Source organism: Aotus nancymaae, unplaced genomic scaffold, assembly GCF_030222135.1.
Source record: "Aotus nancymaae isolate 86718 unplaced genomic scaffold, 86718_ANA_hifiasm-v0.15.2.pri h1tg000028l, whole genome shotgun sequence".
NCBI classification, from domain to species: Eukaryota; Metazoa; Chordata; class Mammalia; order Primates; family Aotidae; genus Aotus; species Aotus nancymaae.
In genome coordinates, this window is record NW_026988441.1 from 15,222,638 (window position 1) to 15,238,242 (window position 15,605).

The 15,605-nt window shown below is 54.0% G+C and overlaps 1 protein-coding gene across 2 annotated transcripts in view; it reads right to left on the minus strand.

Moving 5' to 3' along the window:
• Nucleotides 1-11: 11 nt before the first annotated feature.
• RYR1 (ryanodine receptor 1) overlaps nucleotides 12-15,605 on the minus strand; it is a 152,994-nt gene continuing 137,400 nt past the window's right edge. For both annotated transcript variants that reach the window (XM_064381346.1, XM_064381345.1), the window contains 12 exons: nucleotides 14,143-14,394; nucleotides 13,154-13,284; nucleotides 11,037-11,079; nucleotides 9,090-9,220; nucleotides 8,948-9,008; nucleotides 7,257-7,403; nucleotides 6,908-7,042; nucleotides 2,736-2,892; nucleotides 1,923-1,987; nucleotides 1,734-1,834; nucleotides 1,018-1,069; nucleotides 12-250 (listed from right to left, as the gene is read on the minus strand). In XM_064381346.1, coding sequence (XP_064237416.1) covers nucleotides 155-250; nucleotides 1,018-1,069; nucleotides 1,734-1,834; nucleotides 1,923-1,987; nucleotides 2,736-2,892; nucleotides 6,908-7,042; nucleotides 7,257-7,403; nucleotides 8,948-9,008; nucleotides 9,090-9,220; nucleotides 11,037-11,079; nucleotides 13,154-13,284; nucleotides 14,143-14,394 — 1,371 coding nt within the window. In that variant the 3' untranslated portion in view covers nucleotides 12-154. The remainder of the gene's footprint in view (nucleotides 251-1,017; nucleotides 1,070-1,733; nucleotides 1,835-1,922; nucleotides 1,988-2,735; nucleotides 2,893-6,907; nucleotides 7,043-7,256; nucleotides 7,404-8,947; nucleotides 9,009-9,089; nucleotides 9,221-11,036; nucleotides 11,080-13,153; nucleotides 13,285-14,142; nucleotides 14,395-15,605) is intronic.

Below are 15,605 nucleotides of genomic sequence, written 5' to 3' on the forward strand. Positions count from 1 at the left end.
AACACAATGACACTGGGGCGCAGCACAGATTTATTCTCTAGTGCTAGGTCACCGCTCCCCCAGTTGCCTTAGGGGGAGAGGCTTGGGGACTAAGGGGCTTGCTGTGAGAATAAGGCACTTGGAGTGGGGGTGGAGGGCCAGCTGGGGGGCTGTCTCAGCTAAGCTGGTCCTCGTACTGCTTTCGGAAACAATCACCAGCCGGGAAGAAATCCCAACATCTCTCTTGGTACATCTTCCAGACATAAGACTCCTAGGATTGGGGGATAGAGAGACTCCATTGGTCACATTTTCAAACCCTTGAGACCTTGAGAAAATATAAATATTTTGAGACAGGGTGTTGTTCTGTTGCCCAGACTGGAGTGCAGTGGGACAATCACAGCTGACTGCAGCCTCCTGGGCTCCAGCGATCCTCCGCCCCCGTCTCCAGAGTAGCTGGGACTACAGGTGCACACCGCCACCTCTGGGTAATTTTTTAATAGAGACAGGGTCTCGCCATGTTGCCTAGGCTGTCTTAGATGTCTGGTCTCAAGCAGTTTTCCCACTGTGGCCTCCCAAAGCGCTAGGATTACAGGCATGAGCCAGGACACCTCTCCTGAACCCATTTTTCTGAGACAGAGTATCGCTCTGTCACCCAGGCTGGAGTGCAGTGGTGTGATCTTGGCTCACTGCAACCTGGGCTTACTGCAACCTCTGCCTCCTGGGTTCAAGCGATTCTCCCACCTCAGCTTCCTGAGTAGCTGGGATTATAGGCATGCACCACCATGCCCTGCTAATTTTTGTATTTTTAGTAGAGACGGAATTTCACCATGTTGGCCAGGTTGGTCTCGAAGGCCTGACTTCAAGTGATCCACCCACCTTGGCCTCCCAAAGTGCTGGGATTACAGGCATGAGCCACTGTGCCCAGCCCCAGCCCTAACCCTTGCTATTAATAGGAGCTTTTTACTGCCACCTGCTGACTGGCCTTATGTTAAAGGGCTCCATGTTCTGTCCATTGTCCTCCCATTAACACCCTCTTACCTGACCTGTGTGTTCTGTCTCATCCTTGTTTATCAAATACATCAGGAAAAACCTGAGGGTGAGAGGACCACAGGAGACAAGTCAGAACCACCCTTACCTTGTTTTATTTTATTTCATTTTATTTTTTTATTTTTTATTTTTTTTTGAGACGGAGTTTCGCTCTTGTTACCCAGGCTGGAGTGCAATGGCGCGATCTCGGCTCACCGCAACGTCTGCCTCCTGAGTTCAGGCAATTCTCCTGCCTCAGCCTCCTAAGTAGCTGGGATTACAGGCACGCGTCACCATGCCCAGCTAATTTTTTATATTTTTAGTAGAGACGGGGTTTCACCATGTTGACCACGATGGTCTTGATCTCTTGACCTCGTGATCCACCCGCCTCGGCCTCCCAAAGTGCTGGGATTATAGGCGTGAGCCACCGCGCCCGGCCTTTATTTTATTTTTTATTTATAGTAGTGAGGATGTCTTGCTATGTTGCATAAGCTGGTCTCGAACTCCTGGCCTCAAGTAATCCTCCCGCCTTGGCCTCTCAAAGTGCTGGGATTACAAACGTGAACCACTGTGGAGGTGGACAACCTTACCTTCTGATTGGCTGGCAGGGAATCGCCCACATGGACACTACACCCCCTTTTCCTAACGGGCCCAAGCTAAGTACCCCGCCCCTGGCTATCAGCAGCCACGCCCCCACCCTCCTGATTGGCCAGTGTGTCCGTGCTCACATGTAATTGGCCAGGTTGTGCTCCTCCAGCGTGTGAGTCTCGAAGCCGTGCGGTGTCGTATCAAAGTAGTCGCTGCCGATTCCGCAGATGAAGCACTTGGTCTGTGAGTGGTGAGAGACATGAGACTGGAGGCCCACTTGATCCCCAGAATCCGGTAATCCCTCTGGGTCACCCCCAGACATGACCCACCTCCATATCCTCCTTCACTTGCTCTTGTTGGTCTCGGAGCTCACCAAAAGCGTCGATGATCAGGCCTGAGGAGGCAGGACGCGAGTCAGTGTCTGACCTCTGACCCGGTTCAGACTCCTCCTTTTCCAGCTACCTACCTCCCGGCCTTGCCTTCCATCCCCCATCTCCCTAATCTCACCCCTAATTTCGATTCCTAAGAAGATTAATATTAGGCCTTTACTGGCCGGGCAGGTGGCTCACGCCTGTAATCCCAGTACTTTGGGAGGCTGAGGCGGGCAGATCATGAGGTCAGGAGTTCAAAAGCAGCCTGGCCAACATGGTGAAACCCCATCTCTACTAAAAAAAAAAAAAAAAAAAATTAGCTGGGTATGGTGGCACATGCCTGCAGTCCCAGCTACTCGAAAGGCTAAGGCAGGAGAATCACTTGAACCCGAGAGGTGGAGGTTGCAGTTAGCCAAGATGGCACCACTGAACTCCAGCCTGGGTGACAGAGGAAGACTCCCTCTAAAAACAAAAAACAAAACAAAAAAAATATATAATATGCCTCCATCTCAGGGCTTTATTAAGCACTGATATGAGCCAGACACTAAACACCTATGAATTGACTTAATCCTCATCACAACCTATGACGTTAGTACCACTGACATCCTTGCTTTGCAGACAGAGAAACTGAGGCCTGGAGAGGTGACTTGCCCAGGGTCTCACAGTAGCCAGAGGTAGGGGTGGGGTATAAATCCAGGCCGGCTGGATCCTAGGCCACACCCTCAGCCATGGAGCTGCCTCCAGGCCCTGAACGCCCACCCCAGTACTGACCCTGGATGATGGCCAACAGGATGACGATGACGAAGAAGAAGAAGGTGATGTCGAAGACCACCCGGTAGAGCTCGTATTCATCACCCGCGGGGTCCTCGATCTCGTCCCCAATGCCTCCACCAGCCCGGACACCCACGTACATGTGAAACAGGTAACACTGAGGAAGGGGACACACTGGTCACTCATTCATTCAACATTCGCTGAGTACCAACCAGAGCCCCAGGCGAGGCAGGGCTGAAGACACGGCAATGACTGAGACAGCCCTGGGCTCTGCCCTCGAAGGGCTCACTTACACGACATCAGACAGCTAACGACAGCCAGAAATGGTCAGGGCTGTGACGGGGAGGACATGGGCAGGGGGGTGAGGGCCGGGTTGGGTGGGGGGCACAGGCAGAGGGGTAAAGGCTGGGATGGGGAGCACAGGTAGAGGGGGTGATGGCTGAGATGAGGGGACAGGCAGAGGGGTCAGGGTGGGGTGGCATGGGCAGGGGTCAGGGCTGGGGTGGGGTCACAGGCAGAGGGGTGAGGGCTGAGATGGAGGCACAGGCAGAGGGGTGAGGGCTGGGGTAGGGACAGGGGGTGATGGCTGGGGTGGGGGGCAAAGGCAGAGGGGTGAAGGCTGGGATGGGGGCACAGACAGAGGGATCAGGGCTGGGGTGGGGGCAGGGGCAGAGGGGTAAGGGCTGGGATGGGGGCACAGGCAGGGGGTGAGGGCTGGGGTGGGGAGGCATAGGCAGAGGGGTGAGGGCTGGGATGAGGGCACAGGCAGAGGGGTGAGGGCTGGGGCGGGGAGCACAGGCAGAGGGATCAGGGCTGGGATGCGGGCACAGGCAGAGGGATCAGGGCTGGGATGGGGGCATGGGCAGAGGGGTGAGGGCTGGGATGGGAGGCATAGGCAGAGGGGCAAGGGCTGGGATGGAGGGCACAGGCAGAGGGTGGGGGCTGGGATGGGGGCACAGTGTGACCAGGGGTGAGCTGGGGGAAGCACTGGAAGCTTTAACCGCCCACTGGAGGCATCCGATCCAGCCTAGGTGATCAGGTGAGGCTTCCTGGAAGAGGAGACAGGTGTGAGCTGAAACCTAAAGGAGGCGTTAGGTGGAGGGGTGATGGGAGAGGGTGTTCCCGGCAGAGAAAGCCACATGCAACATCACCACCAGTGAGGATAGAGTGCATCTTGCTGCTGTGAGGAACTGAAAATGGTTGATGAGGCTGGAAAACAGAGCTCTTGTGCAGGAGAGCAGGAGAGAGATGACACAGGGCCTGGGCACGGGGCTCTGTGGGCCCTGGTCCAGCCCATGGTCAGGGGCTTCCTGGAGGAGGTGGCATTTAAGTGGAAACGTGAGATGCCAAATGAATGGAGGGTGTATGTCTGTCGGGCCTGGGTTGGGGAACAGAGAGAACATCGGGTGCAAAGGGCTTCATCGGGAGGAAACATGCAGTCCTAGGGGAACTGAAAGAGGACCAGGCGGCCAGAAAGCAAAAAGCAAGAGCGTCTGTGGTTAGACTCAGGCAGGGCCAGCTCTTCCTGGGCTTGGTAAGCCGTGGCGGGTGATTCGACTTTATCCACAGTGGGATGCGGGCCACAAGAAGGGGCTGAGTTGGGGGAGGGGAGGGAGCACGGTCTACCTGGCATTTGGGCACAACTTTCCATCACTTGTTTTTTGTTTTTTTTTTTGAGACAGAGCCTTGCTCTGCTGCCTGGCTGGAGTGCAGTGGTGCGATCTCAGCTCACTCCAACTTCTGCCTCCCAGGTTCAAGTGATTCTCCTGCCTCAGACCCTGCCCCTCCAAGTAGCTGGGATTACAGGCGCACGCCACCACGCCCAGCAAATTTTTTTTTTTTTTTTTTTTTTTTTTGAGACGGAGTTTCGCTCGTTACCCAGGCTGGAGTGCAGTGGCACAATCTCGGCTCACCGCAACCTCCGCCTCCTGGGTTCAGGCAATTCTCCTGCCTCAGCCTCCTGAGTAGCTGGGATTACAGGCACGCGCCACCATGCCCAGCTAATTTTGTATTTTTAGTAGAGACAGGGTTTCACCATGTTGACCACGATGGTCTCGATCTCTTGACCTCGTGATCCACCCGCCTCGGCCTCCCAAAGTGCTGGGATTACAGGCTTGAGCCACCGCGCCCGGCCCCAGCTAATTTTTGTATTTTTAGTAGAGATGGTGTTTCACCATGTTGGCCAGGATGGTCTCGATCTCTTGACCTCATGATCCACCCGCCTCAGCCTCCCAAAGTGCTGGGATTACAGGCATGAGCCACCGCACCCGGCCGGAAATGGTTCTTTTAATGTGGTCTATGTCTCTAGTAGGTTCACATGAATTTGGGTTATGATCACCATTATTAGAACAGAAGAGAAAACATAAATCTGCATTGAACACTGGGTATACCTTAGGTGAAACTTTTTTAAAAATCTGAGGCAGGGATCCGAGTTATGGCACCAAAAAAAAAAGAAAGAAAGAAAAAAACTGAGACACGGTCTCACTGTGTTACCCAGGCTGGAGTGCAGTGGTGCAATCACAGCTCACTGCAACCTTGAACTCCTGGGTTCAAGTGATCCTCTTGCCTCAGCCCCCCAGAGTGTTGGGATTACAGGCATGAGTCACTGCGCCTGGCCTGGGTGAAACTTTTAATTATGGATAATGATGATAGAAGCTAACATCTATGTAATCCTTAGGATGTGCCAGGCACTAGTCTAAGTCTTTTAAGTCTTTGACTTTCATTAGTCTAAAAGCACCTACTATTACACACTCATTTTACAAGTGAGGCCCCCAGGGCATAGGGAGAAAGTTGAATAGCCTGATCAAAAATCACGCGGCTCATAAGTGGCCGGGGCACACTCCCTGAATACCTTGCCAGTAATAGTAGTTTGAAAAACTCAAATAAGGCTGGGTGTGGTGGCTCACACTTGTAATCCCCACTTTGGAAGGCCGAGGTGGGTGGATCATTTGAGGTCAGGAGTTCGAGACTAGCCTGGCCAACATGGTGAGACGCACCCATCTCTACTAAAAATACAAAAATCAGCTAGGGGTGGTAATGTGTGCCTGTAATCCCAGCTACTCAGGAGGGTGAGGCAGGAGAATCACTTGAACCTGAGAGACAGAGGTTGCAGGGAGCTGAGATCGCGCCCACGGTCATCACCAGCTGGGGGCAGGACGGGACCCAGGCAGCTCCACGCTGGGCTTGCCCTCCCGCTGTCCCTGCACCCGAGCCTGTGTAACAGAATGAGACTCCATCTCAGAAAAACAAAAACAAGAACAAAACTCAGCTAAAGTAATATTGAAACAATGGCCAACAGGCGCGGAGCACTCATATACCTGGCACTGTTCAAAGTACCTGACATGCATCAGCTCGCCAAACTGTAGGTACAATTTTCATTTTTTAGAGACAGGGTCTCTCTGTCTACCAGGCTGGAGTGTAGTGGCCCGTTCATAGCTCAATGCAGCCTCAAACAGTTGGGCCCAAGAGATCCTCCTGCCTTAGCCTCCAGGCGCACAACACAACACCCAGCTAATGTTTACATTTTTTTATAGAGACAGGGTTTTTTGTTTTTTTTTTTAATAAAGATGGGGTTTCACCATGATGGCCAGGCTGGTCTTGAACTCCTGACCTCAGGTGATCCACCCACCTCGGCCTCCCAAAGTGCTAGGATTACAGGCGTGAACCACCGCGCCCGGCCGAGACAGGGGTTTTTGCCTTGTTGCCCAGGCTGGTCTCCAACTCCTGGACTCAACTGATCCTCCCACCTCAGCCTCCCAAGGAGAGATTGCAGGCTGGAGGCACCACGCCCAGCCCGGAGGTACCATTATTAACTCCTTCATCAAATGCGAGAGGGGGCTGGGCGCTGTGGCTCACACCTGTAATCCCAACACTTTGGAAGGCTGAGGCGGGAGGATCATAAGGTCAGGAGTTTGAGACCAGCCTGGCCAATATGGTGAAACCCCGTCTTTACTAAAAAATACAAAAATTAGCCGGGTGTGGTGGCGGGTGCCTGTAGTCCAAGCTACTCGGGAGGATGGGGCAGGAGAACTGCTTGAACCTGGGAGGCGGAGGTTGCAGTGAGACAAGATCCCACCACTGCGCTCCAGCCTGGACAACAGAGCCAGACTCTGTCTCAAAAAAAAAAAAAGATGCGAGGAGGAAGGGTCCCAGAGCGCCGGGGGAGGGCTCACCGTCATCATGTCATCACACTTCATGTCCGGCTCATCCTCATCCTCGCTCTTGTTGTAGAACTTGCGGAAGAAGTTGAAGGCCACCACGGTGTACAGGTAGACGACTACCGCCAGGAGGCCCACGGTCATCACCAGCTGGAGGCAGGTGGCCGGGTCAGCCCCGCCCTGGGCTTGCCCTCTCCCTTTCCCGCCGATTCTGGGTCCTGGCCCCAGTTTCAGCCCCTGTGGCTCTACCTCTCTGCCCCACAATCCCCCGGCTCAGCCCAGCTGCCCGGCCCTCACCCCTCCACCACCCAGTGCCACGCTGGTCCCTGCTGGCCCACAGCCCGAAGCCAGGTCCTCCCCACACCTGTTTCCCATTGTGGGTGACAGAGGAGAGGATGGTGCGTAGCGTCTTGACCCCCATGGCGATGTCCAGGAGATGAGCAGCGAAGAAGAAGTTGTTGTAGTGTCCCAAGAGGGACATCACCATGTACCAGCCCAGGTACAGGAAGGACTGTGGGCACAAAGGGCCAGGGGTTGGGGCAGGCAGGGACACACGAGGAGCACTCTGGAGGGTATGGGCCACTTGGGAGAGTCAGCTGTGCCCTGGGGGTCGGTGCCAGCTCTGGTTGGGGAGTACATGGAGGATCAGGGCATTCTGGGTGAGAAGGCATCCTGGGGGAGATGGGAGCCCCTTGCAGAGAAGAAAATCTGGGAATCCAAGGGCACTCTGAGGGAGTCAAAGGATGTTTTGGGCTGGGTATGGTGGTTCCTGCCTGTTAATCCCAGTGCTTTGGGAGGCTGAGGTAGGAGAATCACTTGAGGTCTGGAGTTCAAGACCAGTCTGGGCAACATAGACTTCCTCATCTCTTTCTCTGTCTTTTTTTTTTGACATGGAGTCTCTCTCTGTCACCCAGGCTGGAGTGCAATGGTGTAATCTCAGCCCACCGCAACCTCCGCCTCCCGGGTTCAAGCAAAGGAGGCTAAGCCTGCCGTAGCCTCCCGAGTAGCTGGGACCACAGGTGTGCGTCACCACACGCAGCTAATTTTTGTATTTTTGGTACAGACAGGGTTTCACCATGATGGCCAGGTTGGTCTCTAACTGCTGGCCTCAAGTGATCTGCCCACCCAGGTCTCCCAACCCAAAGTGCTGGGATTACAGGCCTGAGCCACTACGCCTGGCCACTTTTTTTTTTTAGAGACAGGGTCTCACTCTGTTGTCTGGGCTGAAGTGCAGTAGTGCACACGCAGCTCACTGAAACCTCTGCCTCCTGGGTTCAAGCCATCTCCCCACCGCATCCTGTTAGGTAGCTGGAACTACAGGTGTGCATCACCACACCTGGCTAAGCTAATATTTGTATTGATAGGGTTTCACCGTGTTGCCCAGGCTGGTCTCAAACATTTGAGCTCAAGCAATCTATCTTCGTTGGCCTCTGAAAGTGCTGGGATTACAGGCATGAGCTACTGTGCCCGGCTGCCCAGCTAATTTTTTTTTTTAAGACGGATTCTCATTCTGTCGCCCAGGCTGGAGTACAGTGGCATGATCTCGGCTCACTGCAGCCTCTGCCTCCCAGATTCAAGCCATTCTCTCACCTCAGCCTCCTGAGTAGCTGGGATTACAGGCACCTGCCACCACGCCCACCACCAAGCTTGTCTCCAACTCCTGTCCTTAAGTGATCTACGCACCTCGGCCTCCTAAAGTGTTGGGACTACAGGCGTGAGCCATTACGCCCAGCCCCAGCTAATTTTTAAACTTTTTGTACAGACAGGATCTCACTATATTGCCCAGGCTGGTCTCGAACTCTGGACTCCAGTGATCCACCAGCCTTGGCCTCTAAAAGTGCTGGGATTACAGGTGTGAGCCACCACACCCAATCCCAGCTATTTTTAAAAATAAAAAAAATAATAAGATGTTTGAGGGGATAAGGAGCCTGTGTGGGTCAGAAGGTACCTTAGAGTCCCAGGAGTTATTCTGTGGTCAGGAACACCTGGAGTTGGGAACCTTCCTAACGCCCCACCCCTGCAGATCCCCTCCCCAGCCTGCGGGCTGCTGCTCACGTTGTCTGTGAAGATGACCCCGAACTTCCAGATCTGGTACTTGACATCGATGGACATGATCCTGTGGGAGGAGATGCCTGAGTGTCAGACCCGTCACCTCCCCTGCATGCCCCAGGCCTGTGCAGGGGCGTTCTGGGCTCACCAGGTCAGCAGCCCCGGTGGGGGGTTCGGCTTGCGCTCGTTGTGGGCCGTGATCTCCAGTGTGGCCAGGTCCATGCCCAGTAGTTCGGCAATCCGCTCCCTCCCGTAGATGTCCCCATGTTTGTCCAGGACCTGCACAAGACAGCGTCAGGCTGTGTAGACAGGGCTGGAGCGCGGGTGTGTGTCATGGCCTGCAAGGGGGTTCTGGGGACACTCTGAGTGAGAAATGGGGGTGCATTTTTTTGAAATGGAGTCTCCCTCTGTTGCCCAGGTTGGAGTACACTGTCACCATCTCGGCTCACTGCAACCTCCACCTCCGCCGGGTTCAAGTGATTCTCCTGCCTCAGCCTCCCAAGTAGCTGGGATTACAGGTGCCCACCACCACACCTGGCTAATTTTTGTACTTTTAGTAGAGATGGGGTTTCACTCTGTTGGCCAGGCTGGTTTCAAACACCTGACCTTGTGATCTGCCCGCTTTGGTCTTCCAAAGTGCTGGGATTACAGGCGTGAGCCACCCCAGGTTTCTGAAACTGTTCCTGGCACATAATAGGTGCTCCGTAAACATGAGTGAATGAATTATGGTAACAACCAACATAACTAGTGTTTTCCTATATGCCAGATACTGCTCATGTAGTATAATACAACAACGCCGTATGGCCGGATTATTACCGCTTTTTGAGTATGAGGTACAGAAAGGTCAATAAGCCAGAAGTAGAAAAGCAGGCAACTGACCGGGCCAGGTGGCTCACAATCTGTAATCCCGGCATGTTGGGAGGCCCAGGCAGGCGGATCACCTGAGGTCAGGAGTTCGAGACCAGCCTTGCCCACATGGTGAAACAAACCTCATCTCTACTAAAAATACAAAAATTAGCCAGGCATGGTGGCGGGTGCCTGTAATCCCAGCTGCTTGGGAGGCTGAGGCAGGAGAATCACTTGAACTCGGGAGGTGGAGGTTGCAGTGAGCTGAGATCACGCCACTGCACTCCAGCCTGGGTGACAGAGCAAGACTCCATCTCAAAGAAAAAAAAAAAGAAAAGCAGGCAATCCGTTCCAGAGTATGTGTGCTTAAGACAGTATTGCTAACTTCCTCTCTTTCAGCTAGTATTTCTTTTTTTTGAGACGGAGTCTCACTCTGTCACCGAGGCTGGAGTGCAATGGTGTGATCTCGGCTCACTGCAGCCTCCGCCTCCTGGGTTCAAGCGATTCTCCTGCCTCAGTCTCTCAAGTAGCTGGGATTACAGGCAGCCAGCTAATTTCTGTGTTTTTAGTAGAGATGGGGTTTTGCCATGTTGTCCAGGCTGGTCTCAAACTCCTGACCTCAAGTGATCTGCCCACCTCAGCCTCCCAACATGCTGGGATTACAGGCGTGAGCCACCGCACCTGGCCTAAACCAGTATTTCTTGAGTACTCGCTCTGTGTCAGGTGCTGTGTTATGCATTTTTATTTTTGTTATTATTATTATGTGGTTTTTTTTTTTTTAGATGAGGTCTCACTCTATCACCCAGGCTGGAGTGCAATGGCGCAGTCTCGGCTCAGTGAAACCTCCACCTCCTAGGTTAACCAATCCTCCCCTCAGCCTCCCACGTAGCTGGGACTGCATGTGCCACAACGCCTGGCTAATTTTTTGTATTTTTGGTAGACACGGGATTTTTGCCATATTGCCCAGGTTGGTCTCAAACTCCTGAGCTCGTGTTCTGCCCACCTAGGCCTCCCAAAGTGCTGGGATTATAGGCGTGAGCCACCACACCTAGCCTGGATGCTCCGCCCTTTCCATATGCCCATTCAAGAGAGGGACGTGTGCTTACTATGCCCATCTCCCCATGAGGAAACTGAGGTGCTACTCAGAGAGGCAAAACCTCTTGCCCAAGGTCACACACCAAGCAAGTGCTTGGCGGGCCTGTGATGGCCTGGTGGCAGGCAGGGACCCAGTGCATCCATGTCCTCTCACCTTGCGCTTGACAAACTTGTCCCAGTAGTTGCTGGGGAAAGACCTGCCGAGAGAGAGACAGAGACAGAGACAGAGATGGGGTGGGGAGGTTAGGGCCAGAGGAACTGGGGTGGGTTGAAACTCCACTGCTTTTTTTTTGAGATGGAGTCTCCCTTTGCCGTCCAGGCTGGAGTGCAGTGGTGCGATCTTGGCTCACTGCAACCTCCGCCTCCTGGTTCAAGCGATTCTCCTGCCTCAGCCTCCCGAGTAGCTGGGACTACAGGCATGTGCCACCACACCCGGCTAACTTTTGTATTTTAGTAAAGACGGGGTTTCACCATGTTGGGCAGGCTGGTCTCACACTCCTGACTTCAAGTGATCCACCCGCCTTGGCCTCCCAAAGTGCTGGGATTACAGGTGTGAACCACCGTGCCTGGTTCCACTGCTTTTTTTATAGGAACCTTGAACAGTGGGGACCCCACTGCCATCTTTGCTGGACCCCCGATGAGGCAGAGAATTTGCATTCAGAGCCGGATGTGCAAAAAAGACCTCAGAATGGCACTCCAGCAAAGAGGCTTTGGCATGGTGTCGGGGTTGCGGGGAGCCCAGACCAGCAGCCTGACCCGGCACCAACTCCAGTGGAAATGCCTGTTTTCTCACACTGATTGATTTCATTTAATTTCATGATTCTGATCCTTTATTTACCAGTTTTCCAAGTGGCAAATTTATGCCCTAACATCCTCAAATATGGCCAGTGAGTTTTGTTTTTTGAGAAAGTGGAGTGATGATTATGAATTCAGAGATTTGCAATTCTTTGAAGTGCTTCAATTCATTGCACTTCCAATTCCTGTTCATTTTTTGTTCCCCCGCCCAAGACATAAGGTCTTGCTCTGTCATTCAGGCTGAAGGACAGTGGTGTAATTATAGCTTACTGCAGCCTGGAACTCCTGGGCTCACGTGATCCTCCTGCCTCAGCCTCCCAAAGAGCTAGGACTGCATGCATGTGCCATCCAGGCTGGCGTGCCTGGCTAACCTTTTAGTTGTTTTTTTTTTTTAAGATAGAGGTCTCCCCATGTTGCCTGTGCTGGTCTTGAACTCCTGGGCACAAGGGATCCTCCTGCCTCAGCGTCCCAGAGTTCTGAGATTACAGGCATGAGCCTCTGAGCACGGCCCCTAAGGCTTCTACTGATTTCTTTTCTTTTTGTTTGGTGGTTTGTTTTTTAGACGGAGTCTCACTGTCACCCAGGCTGGAGTGCAGAGGTGCAATCTTGGTTCACTGCAACCTCCACCTCCCGGTTTAAGTCATTCTTGTGCCTCAGCCTCCTGAGTAGCTGGGACTACAGGCGCCCGCCACCATGCCTGGCTAATTTTTGTATTTTTAGTAGAGATAGGGTTTCAACCACGTTGGCCAGGCTGCTCTCGATCTCTGGACCTCAAGTGATCCGCCCACCTTGGTGTCCCAATTGCTGGGATTACAGGCGTGAGCCGCTGCCCCCAGCCATGGTTTTGATTTTGCACTCATTGCACCTGAGTAGGAATCATACCTAGGGACAGCGTTTAAAATATAGGTTCCTGGGCTCACACCCCAGAGTCACTGAACGGGAACCTCCAGGGCCCAGGTCGAGGAATCTCTGTGTGCCATCTGCACCCCCACAGATGCTGTAATGCATGGGAAATGTGCCCCTTTTATGGAGAGGAAGACAAAGGCATGGGGGGAATAAGGCAGGGCCTGCAGGGCCCTGCAACTCTAGTTTTTTTTTTTTTTTTGAGACCGAGTCTCACTCTGTTGCCAGGCTAGAGTGCAGTGGCATGATCTCAGCTCACTGCAAGCTCCGCCTCCCTGGTCCAAGAGATTCCCCTGCCTCAGCCTCCCAAGTAGCTGGCTCTACAGGTGCGTGCCACTGTGCCCGGCTAATTTTTTGTATTTTAGTAGAGATGGGGATTCACCATGGTGGCCAGGCTGGTCTCCAACTCCTGACCTTGTGATCTGCCCCCCTCGGCCTCCCACAGTGTTGGGGTTACAAGCGTGAGCCACTGCACTCAGCCTGAAACCCCAGTTTTTTGAGGTCCCGGCTTGGACTAGGTGGAAACCCAGGTCCCCTCCTGCTGCCACCCTGAGGTCGGGGCTGGGTCCTTACGGTGTGTTGAGCACCAGGCGGTCCCACTGCCCCTTCACGTCATCGTCCTCCGGCTGCTCTGTGATGTAGAGGCCGTCAAACTCCAGCTTCCGGGCCAGCTCCTTCTCCCGCTTAAAGATCACCAGGGGCACCTGGATAGTGGGAGGAGGTCACAGGAGGGCCTCAGGCACCTTGGCTGGACCACAGCCTCAGGAGAAGCCACGAGATCTTGCTGGAGTCTGTGTGTGACCCCACATCAGAAGAGCTTTCCCAGTGATAAGGGTAGAAATGAGGAGGTCCAGGCAGAGGGCCCAGGGCTGGGATAGGGGGCAGAGGCAGAGGGTTCAGGACTGGGATCGGGGAGGCACAGACAGGGTTATCAGGGCTGGGATGTGGGGGCAGAGATAGAGGGGTGAGGGCTGGGATGGGGGGCAAAGAGAGAGGGGTCGGGGCTGGGATGGGGGAGGCACAGACAGGGGTGTCAGGGCTGGGATGTGGGGACAGAGATAGAGGGGTAAGGGCCAGGATGCAGGGCAGAGACACAGGGGTCAGTCAGGGCTGGGACTGGGGGAACAGGCAGAGGGATCAGGGCCAGGATGTGAGAACAGGGGAGCTGTGGGAGCCCAGAAGTGGTGCCCGATGCCACCTGGGGCTTCCGAAGGGAAGCAGGTCTGAACTCAGAACTTAAGGATGAATAAAACAGGTGCAAGGTGGAAGCGGGGCCAAGCACTGCACGCAGAGGGAACAGCGTGTACAAGCTTTAGTACTTGATACTTCACTGTTCATCCAATAGTAAAGAATCAAGACAGCGGCCCAGGACCCGGTTCCTCAGCTGTGAGCTGTGTCAGTTCCCAATGTGAGTACTGTCCTTGCTGGAGACGCCAATCCTGTGCCCGGTTCCCCAGCTCTCACCCCAACCCCGGGCCCCCAGCCCCAGCCAGTGCCCCAACACCACCCCCACCCCTACCCAGCCAATAAGCCCTTGCCCCAGAACAATGGCCATGGCCCACCTTGAGACAGTTATAGCCAATGATGCAGAGAAAGGCCACCAGCGTGTGCAGGAGACTCAGACACCGCAGGGCAGGCTCCATGTAGCCCGTGCTCTCCTCCAGGAAGTAATACACCATGCTCTCATCCTCATCGCCCTCTGCCTCCTCTCCGGCCCCCAAGCCCCAGCCAGAGCCGCCGCCAGAGCCTGCACCTGACATGTCCCCAGCGGCTGAGCCCTCCATGTCATCCTCCCCTGGTGGAGAGTCTGAGACCTGAAATGCGGGCAGAGATCCATCTGTGGGTCTGCCACACCGAGAACCCACTCACAATATTAACGACCTCCATTCCTGAGATTGGACTGGGGCCGTACAAGATACAGTCTCCGTGTGGCTGTCAATCAAGATTGAGGGGTGGGCCCAGGAGCCTAGCTAGCAAATCAGACTCTGTCCTGGGAATTAGCCTATTGAACCAAGTGACGCAGAACTGAAGACAGAGTTGGTTCATCTTGATGGTGGAGCACTAAAGAGACTGCCCACTAATATTAACACTAACAAGAAAATTAGTAGCAGCTCCCATTTACACAGCGCTTTTATATGCCAGGTACTGTTGTTCTAAGTGCCTTACACATATTCATCTTTTTTTGCGGGGGACAGAGTTTCACTCATTGCCCAATCTCTGCTCACTGCAACCTCTGCCTCCCAGGTTCAAGGCTCCTCCTGCCTCAGCCTCCCACATACCTTGGATTACAGGTGCCTACCACCATGCCCGGCTAATTTTTTGTATTTTTAGTAGAGACAGGGTTTCACCACACTGGCCAGACTGGTCTTGAACTCCTGACCTCACGTGATACGCCTACCGTGGCCTCCCAAATTGCTGGGATTATAGGCTGAGCCACCGCACCTGGCCTCATCCTCTTTCTTTATTATTTGTTGAGACAGAGTTTCACTCTTGTGGCCCAGGCTGGAGGGCAGTGGCACGATCTCAGCTCACTGCAACCTCCACCCCTCCTGGAATCAAGTGATTCTCTTGCCTCAGCCTCCTGAGTAGCTGGGATTACAGGCACGCTCCACCACGCCCGGCTAATTTTTGTATTTTTAGTAGAGATGGGAGTTTACCATGTTGGCCAGGCTAGTCTCGAACTCCCAACCTCAAGTGATCCACCCGCCTCGGCCTCCCAAAGTGCTGGGATTACAGCCGTGAGCCACTGCACCTGGCGCCTCATCCTCTTTCAATCCCACAGCTCTAAGACGTATCCCATTTTACAGGCGAGGCAGTTGGGGCACGAAGGCATTCAGCACCTTACCTAACCTCACGCGGCCAGTGGGCGGTGAGTGGGACTGGGGCCCACAGAGGCCACGCTCCGATCTGTCTAGTCTACCTTACTGCCCTGTTATCTCGACCCCTGGCAAGACCCCAAGGGTCCCTTTGTCCTTCAGGAGGCCTGGTTCTTAGCCCTTTCCTTCCATTCTGTGAGCAGCCCGTT